The sequence below is a fragment of the Myxocyprinus asiaticus genome, chromosome 28, assembly GCF_019703515.2.
Source record: "Myxocyprinus asiaticus isolate MX2 ecotype Aquarium Trade chromosome 28, UBuf_Myxa_2, whole genome shotgun sequence".
NCBI lineage: Eukaryota > Metazoa > Chordata > Actinopteri > Cypriniformes > Catostomidae > Myxocyprinus > Myxocyprinus asiaticus.
This window is the reverse complement of record NC_059371.1, coordinates 34,114,130-34,122,500: the sequence shown is the minus strand read 5'-3', so window position 1 is coordinate 34,122,500 and position 8,371 is coordinate 34,114,130. Positions and strand designations below refer to the sequence as shown.

Sequence of the window (8,371 nt, the reverse complement as noted above, 5' to 3'; positions counted from 1 at the left end):
CCCATCCTAACACACTATCAGATGTCCCCTCCTAAATGGTCCAGCGCCCTTGCTGCTGCTGGCTGACTGTCCTAAACTTATACCCTTCCTCTTCCATCCTAGTTACTTCCGTAACTACCATTGCTTTCCTCTGTTTCGGGAGGCTGCTGACCACAGTTTGGGAGCAACCCCCCATCCAAGGCCTGTTCTTCCTGACTGTGTTCTTCCAGCAATCTCTTGATGCTTCAGTCTTGAAACCGCCTGGTGTACGATCTCTTCTGCTTTCCAAGTTCTGCCTCTTCGGACTTGGACTTAACCTGCCCTCACTACCTGGTCTGTTGATTCACGTAGCTCCAAAACAAGCCTGGTCTTTTCCTGCTTGTAGCACAGAGTGAGTGATTTTAGAGGCAGTTGTAAAGCATTTCTTCCAAACAATGCTACATCTGAGAGACAATGTGGCAGGCCACGTCCTGATATAACTTTTGGCCTTGGCATCCATCCTTGCCACTGCAGAAATCTCACACATTTTAGCTGCCACATCAGGCGATGGTAGAGTGTAAATTGGTAACACCAAACCTTGAATTTGCCTGGGAGATGACAATTATCTTATCCAGGCCCTCTTTCAGTTGCTTAAGGACCATCTCTGCCACGTGTGTTCTCTCCCTAAACTTCAAATAGGCTACTCTGCCACAACCAGGATTCTTTCCCCCTCCACCTCAAATTGAAATCCGATCGTCCCTTACCCCCTTTCTAATAGAAAGACTACGTGATTTTGTTGGCTTAATCTTCATTCTGGCCCATGCCAATAGCCCTTCCAGCCTTTTCAAGAGCCAGTTTGTACATGTAACAGTCTGGAGGATGCTTGTGGCATCATCCATATAACTGCGCAGAACTGACAATCTCACCCCAGATTGTGCACTGATTCCTCGGATCATTTGTCTTGCACCAATTAGGATGATCTCGAATGCAGCCATGAACAGGATGGGAGAGATTGAACATCCCATTGCTATTCCTTTTTCCAGTTGCTGCCATCGCGTTGTGTAGTCCTGTGTTGCATGACATATCTTCAAGTCCCCATAGTAGCTGTCTACCAAGCTCCTAATACACTCTGGTACATGGAAAAATTCCAGTGCATCGCTAACAAGCTGGTGTGGAACTGATCCATAGGCATTTGCCAGCCAGACTACGTGGATGTCTTTCTTATCTCTCTCGTGGCAGACTGGATCTGCTCCCATATTACTGACGCATGTTCCACGCACCCAGGAAAACCTGGTATGCCTGCCTTCTGGCAGCTTGTTTCTATGTATCCATTCTTCATACCACTCCACAGGTATGCACTGCTTCTTCCAGACAACCCTCAACAGTCTCCACAACATTTTGAGAACCATGAGGCACTTCTTATACAGCTTGTATGGTATCCCATTCGGGCCTGGGGCTGAAGTTGCCCTGGATTTTTGTACCACCTGCCTCACCTCACTCAGCTTAGGTGGATCTACATCAAATTCCACTACTGGCTCTACTGGCCATGGGACATATCCAGGGGAGCAAAGCGGGTTGTCTTTGTAGGGGTTACAAAGTTGCTGTTCCAAGTGGTCTTCTAATTCCTCTTTTGCCATCACCAGCTTCCCACTCCTCTTTTCTTCCAGCATGTTTCTGGCAAACTTAAGAATTTCGCCCTTTCATGCTCCCTCTTCCTTCTCCACTGTCGGATTCTCTCTGCCCTCCTCAAGACCGCTAATCTTGCCCTTATGCCATCCCACAATACCTTCAAGCCCTCCTTCTCCTGCTCCTCTGCCTTCCTCCAAGCCTTACGAAGCTGCCTCCGCTCTTTCACAAGCTGAAGTATCTCCTCTCTCCGACCCATCACCCTGGGACCACTCTCCTTACTACTGTTTCACCAAATCTACCTATGCATTCTTCGTACACAATATCGCCAAACATATTAAGTTTGGCCTCCACACTTCCAGTAAGGGCATTCTCCATGGTGGAGCACAGGTCCTCATGTAGTCTGCTCCATGCATCCTTATCATTAGATCTCGGCCACTTGATTAGCCTCCTCCTCCCTGGTTTCTTCTCATTGTCATGTCTTCCTTGTCTGTGGGTTGAAGGTCGTCTCTTCTTGCGGCTCACCCTGCAGGCTTGACCTGTCCTGCTGGTGGTACTGGTCTTCTTGATGCCCCTCCACAGCAGTGGATTCAGTAGCACTGTGGTGCTCAACCATGCTCTGTATCCTTCTTGTCTGACCTGCTGCTGCACTGTGAGGTTGTGTCTGGCTGCTCCTGCCGCACTTCATCATTCCTTGATGAATCCGCAGGCCTTTGTAAGTTGTAACCCTCATCCACCTGCAACTGCATCTTCTAAGGATCCTTTGCTCATTATCCATGGTCGTGTCTATATTGTCTGTCCTAATTGGTCCGTCCTCTATCCCGCCTCTCGGAGGACCACTGGGCTGTTTTCTTTAATTGTGCTCGTAGTTGGTAAGGGTGTCCCCTGTGTTATGGACCTGTGGGTAAGGTAACTAGCCTGCCCACCCCTGTGCAGACTTTCTTGCTGTCAGCCAGTCTTTCCTCACCATCCTCCAGTCTTCTCTAGACTCCAACTGCCCTATGCACAGTAGTCACTGGTTTCCCAGAGAACTAAACAGATGCACAGGTAGCTGTAATAACCTGCCGGGCATTATCGCCTGCCGCAGCTCCACCAGTGCCTTCAGCCCAGCTGCGGGGTCATCGGCCAGGAGCCACCTATCTTTAATATTTCGCCCCATTAATCCCAGAACATCTCCTGGTGGTGGGGCAGCGGTCAGGGACGTCTCCCTGCCACCCCCCGCAGCTGGACACCGGATCCTCTGCAGTGCCTCTCATCCTTGCCTTCCCATCCTGACATCCTTCCGTTGGCCAACTGGCACCGAAATGAGTACTTAGTGCCCTACCGGCACCGTATCTCAGTGCCACGTACGGCATACTACCTCAGCACAAGCTCTCACCACATATCACCCAGGTTCCCTATTCCTCAGTTTCCTACTTCTGAACCTTCCACTTTTAACATAGATTTAGATACAGCAAAATCCCACAAGGTGTCAGTGATTTTGTTTTTATATAACCTCTAGATGCCACTGTTATTCTGTAGAACCAAGCCGTTTTAACTGTAGAATCCTCCGGAGGAATAAGAAAACCACAATTCATAAAACTTTTTTTTGATAACCTTGCAACTATCGGCACAGATTAATCGGTAAAACTGATATGATTGTTGAGTTCATGTTGATTTTGACTAAGGAAAGATTAAAAAAGATTATCGATTTTAAAAAAACTATCGGTTATCGATTAATCAGTTGTCGGCCTTTTCCACTGACCTAGTTATCGATCTTGTCAAAATCCAATTTCCATCAACCTCTAACATGCCATCTACCTCTAACATTTTCAAATGTTTTGCTATGTAAGCATGCACTAGATGGACTTTTTTTTTTTTTTTTTTACCGTTGCATCACGTCTTTTTTTTTTTTTTTTTTTGGGATGGGGTGTCAAGGCAAAATGATTTTTAACTGTTAAAAAGCTTGGAAAACAGTGCTCTGTTACATTCTATTCATTGTCTATTCACAGTCTTACCTTTTTTAGTGTGGAGAACACTTTCAGTCTGTATAGCCCCTTAATTTTTCTTTCTCTTTCAGGTTATGTCTTTCCATCACAGATTTTCACCCCGACACATGGAACCCTGCATGGTCTGTATCCACCATTTTAAACGGTCTCCTGAGCTTCATGGTTGAAAAAGGCCCAACCCTCGGCAGTATCGAGACCTCTGACTTCACAGTGAGTATCACATTGTATAATGTCTTCGACCTCTGTGCCTAAGTTTCCAAAACTGAAAATTCTGTCGTCAATTATTAATCATCCTCATGTTTTTTTTTAGTTAATTTGCAGTATATCCAGGCCATACTTTTCCATACAACAAGTATAGCTGGTGATATAAAGATGACGTAACTTGCCTTTTTGGAGCTTGACAGTATAAATCACCATCTTCTATTATTGTACAGAAAAGAGTAGAGTCTGGATATTCTGCTAAATATCTACTTTTGTGTTTCATGCTAGAAAAAAGTGCGACATGGGGGTGAAAAAATGACAGAATTTTCTTTTTGGGTGAACTATCCCTTTAAGAGAGATGTTGGAACTACAAACCTAAAATTAGATTTTTAGTGGTCTCTCTTTTAGTGCTCTCAAGTTTTTGTTTGTTTTTACACTACTTACAAACAAACTGCAATCTCCTCAAATCTGAATCTATGAACATGTCTAGTCCAAAATCCATTACAATAAATCTGTTCAATCATTTATTTTTCTCAACAAAGAAAAGACAGCTGGCCTCCCAGAGCCTTGCATTCAACATCAAGGACAAAGTCTTTTGCGAACTGTTTCCAGATGTTGTTGAAGTAAGTATTATGCAAGACTTCCATTTTCAAGCAGTTAACGCATTTTTTCAGCAAATGTATGAAAGGAATGTTCCGGGTTCAATACAAGTTACAAACAGTTGACAGAATTTGTGGCATAATGTTGATAACCAAAAATATATATATTTTGACTCATCCCTCGTTTATAAAAAACACAATTACAGGAAGACACACAAGGGAACTGAATGGGGCCAATCCATAGACATTAAGATACACACTGTTTCAAAATTACAGTCACAAGATGTAAGCATTATACATGTTAAAGAAATAGGTCACCAAAAAAAAAAATAATAATTCTATCATCTTTTCCCCCACAGATGAGAACCTGGAACAGATGAGTATGATTAAAAATTCCTTTAATACCTGTTCCTGTTTCCTCCCACCAAACAGGAAATCAAGCTGAAGCAGCGTATGCAAGAGGAGCTCCGGACCCGTTCTCAATCTCTGCCTCTCCCCGACGTGGTGCCAGATGGTGAAGCCCACCATGCACAAAATGGGCATCTGCCCCTGAACGGGCATCTGCCTCCAGGGGCGGCCCACCCACCTGACCTCCACCAGGTCAACCGAAACCATGGACTCCTGGGTGGAGCGCTCGCCAACTTGTTTGTCATCGTAGGCTTCGCCGCCTTCGCCTACACGGTTAAATACGTTCTGCGGAGCATCGCGCAGGAGTGAATCGCCCAATGAGAAATTATGCCGGGAGGGATGAAGGGGTGGAGCTGTTCTTACGATCAAAATAGGTAGCGAGAAATCAAAAGGTTTTCTTACAACCAAATAAAACGAAGCAGTCCCGTATACAAAATTGAGAGCTCTGTGATTTCCTCCTTAGTGGTGAGAACCACTCAAAGGTCAAGTTCACTTGAATTGATGGCTTTGTTAATATGTAAGGAAATTTAAAAATGCACATTTTCTACATTACCCTATTCCCAAAGGACCCAAGCCCATGTGTGACCGTGCAATGATCATCCGAATTGGCTTTTTAAGGCCTCTTTGTTTAAATCAACATCTGTTTTTGCATTTCTTGTTGATCTGAAGATTTTAAAATCTGCACATGGGACGCTGAGCTGTTTTTATGTGGAAGATTAAAAGACAAAATTGTAGTCCAATCATTCCTCAAAAATAACACCATTTACTGTGTCTGAGAACACAAACCATTTTATGTAATGGAAATGGCTCGACTGTACACATGCTTTACCTATGGAAATGTATTCTTAAATTAATTTGTGCTTGCTTGCGCTACACCATAACAACCAGTTAGGACAGGAAAGCGGCGGCGTGAAATTAATTACTTGTCATTCATTTTGTGTGTCTGTGATGCGGCGCTCCAAGTGTACATTAACTTTAATTATCTTTCAGAGGGGTCACTGTCGGCCAGAAGAAAAAAACATTATCAACTCTTTTTCAGGCCATGTAACACTATAATTTATGTTTTTGTGCAATATGTAGGATTGTCAACTTGGCTTTCACGATACACAGCACTTCACTTTTTTTAAGGGTTGTGATTTATGCAATAATTTTCAATAAATTAAAATAAATATCCATTTAATTTTTCTTAAAGGTCAGAGAATATGCATTTAAGTGCATTAAAAATTTTACCATTTCCTTTTGTACTGTAAAAAGAGGATGTGTTCTGTAGAAAAAGTGAATTACTTCCTCAAAATCAGTGAATTGCACAAATAATTGATTCGAACAAAAGTTAAAGCCTTGTTTGCTGAGACCTACATGCACTGCAGAACATCTCTTTCTGGGTTGGAACAGTCGTATCAACTTTTACACTGATTCGGCGTGAATATTGAATGTTCTGGTCATTTGACAACTTTCCCCCTCAATTGAAGTGTTTTGTCCCAAATAATAGAACTTTTGGCACCTCCATGACAATGTTGATCGATATCAGAGATGGTCATGTTGTGTTTACATTTTGAATAAACAATATTCTGTTAAAGAAAGCAGTCGTGTGATTCTACTCCAAACACTAAGTTTAAGTTGTACCTGCATTTAACAATTTTTTTAATTTGGCACATCGATTCTTTTACATACTGACGCTCATATTAATGATCAATATTCAAAGTTACTTAATCATTGATACCTCTGTTGGGTGTTTGTATGTGTATATCAATGTATTACCATGTTTTTGGACATGGTAATATCATGGGGTTTTCAAGATGTTTTTCGATCAGCATTTAAATATCATGTTACTTCAAAGTGGTAATCATTGAGTAACATTAGTTACTATGATATACCCAATAGCGTGGTGCCACCACAGTGGCTTAAAATAACCAAATCAGAACGAAATAACAAATAAACCCCCCAAAAAAACATCATTGTTCTTTTTTTTTTGTATTTTGTTTTTTAGTTTGGTGTAGTGTTCTTAGATTTGTCATTTTGTGATTTACTGCACTTTGTTCTGGAGATGTTGATTTGTTTTGCACTTCTCAGCCACCATAGATGCTGTTGTTTTTTTTTTTTTTTTTGTTTTTTTGTTTTTTTAAAAACATGCAAAGAATAAATTAAAAAAAGCTGCTGCTTTTTTTTTTTTTTTTTTAAAAGATTAATTTCCCCCCAAAAATGAAAAGCCTGTCATTATTTACTCACCGTCATGTTGTTTCAAATGTTTGTGTGTGTGTGTGTTCATGCACTCAGCACTTGCAGCTCACAAATGGTGAATGTGCAGATAAGCAAGACTTCAGAGAAGACTTTATTTGAGATGTGTTGAACTGAGCTTGGCCAAAGTGCATTTCAAGGCAAGTCAGTTCACTCAGCTGCCATCTTTGGAAAGCTCCCAGGCAGGCTGGGCAGCTATTTCCATGGATACCAGTCAATGCGCATGCACGTTCTCGAGTTTGACGGGCGAGCCCATTGTACAAAGGTGTCTCTGTTTGATGCTGGCAGGCAGCAGATGCCCTAACTCCGCCCTCACTCTATTCCTAACCATATGGAGCCTGTAAGGCTTAGGACCCTGCCAGTAGCAACGTAAGGCACCTTTCTCCCATCGCGGACAGGCGATGTCTGTATCTAAAAGGTGATTGCTCGTTTACCTTTAAGGTGGGACTTCCTTTTCTACATCATTTGGCCATTGCAGGTTCCAATTTCTCCCATTCATTTTAATAGAAGTGGCCAGTCTCTGCTAAATAGTCTCTGGTTTGTAAAATGCGATAAAGCTAGCTGCAACACATCGCATGCATTTGAAACATCACTTCCGTCAGCTAAAAAAAAGGGCGAATGCTTCCGTGTAGTAAAACAACAACAGTATGGTGCATCCCAAACCACACCCTATTCTACTTCATTTTGTAATGTAAGTAGCGCGAGTAGTATGTTTACACTGAAAATGCAACAAAGTGTACTATTAGTACCCGGATGATGCACTAAAACCATCTAAACACCGAGTGTGAAACGTTGAACACTTCATACACTCAGCGCTCGCGGCTTGCTGTACGTAGCGGAAGGGGCGGAGTTACCTGGCTGTGTTGCTGGTCTGACAAAACAACTGTAAATAATAGAGAATGTAGCAACTAGCGAAAATTCAATTAAGACCGCATCTTCCAAATGTTAGTTGGATGCTTTACTACGCTATGTGAAAATATACGTTGTTTGAGATACAAATGTTGAACTGAGGTTGGCTAATGCGCCAAAGCTAGAGGCAACATATCATACATTTGAAACGTCACTTCCGTCTGCTGTTAAACAGCGAATGGTTCTGCAAAGTAAAAACCGTTAAGTGTTCCATTTGGAACGATACTACATTTATAGTGTATATTGTTAGTGTATAGTGCGTCATTTGGGACATGGCTTTAGTGTTCCATTTTGGAACAGTACTTCACTTTGAAAATGTATACACATTTGTACATGGTTCAGTACATAGTGTAACTGTATAAAGTGTGTCATTTAGGACACAGCTCTAATCTTCCATGGAACATGAAAGGAGATGTTAAGTAAAGTCTTAGCCTCACTCACCATTCA

The 8,371-nt window shown here is 42.1% G+C and overlaps 1 protein-coding gene across 1 annotated transcript in view; it reads left to right on the top strand.

The window, feature by feature from the left end:
* LOC127419349 (ubiquitin-conjugating enzyme E2 J2-like) overlaps positions 1-6,360 on the top strand; it is a 13,566-nt gene extending 7,206 nt beyond the window's left edge. The window contains exons 5-7 of the mRNA XM_051660706.1: positions 3,644-3,782; positions 4,316-4,396; positions 4,805-6,360. Of these exons, the coding sequence (XP_051516666.1) occupies positions 3,644-3,782; positions 4,316-4,396; positions 4,805-5,089 (505 nt within the window). The 3' untranslated portion in view covers positions 5,090-6,360. The remainder of the gene's footprint in view (positions 1-3,643; positions 3,783-4,315; positions 4,397-4,804) is intronic.
* The last annotated feature ends 2,011 nt before the right edge of the window (positions 6,361-8,371 follow it).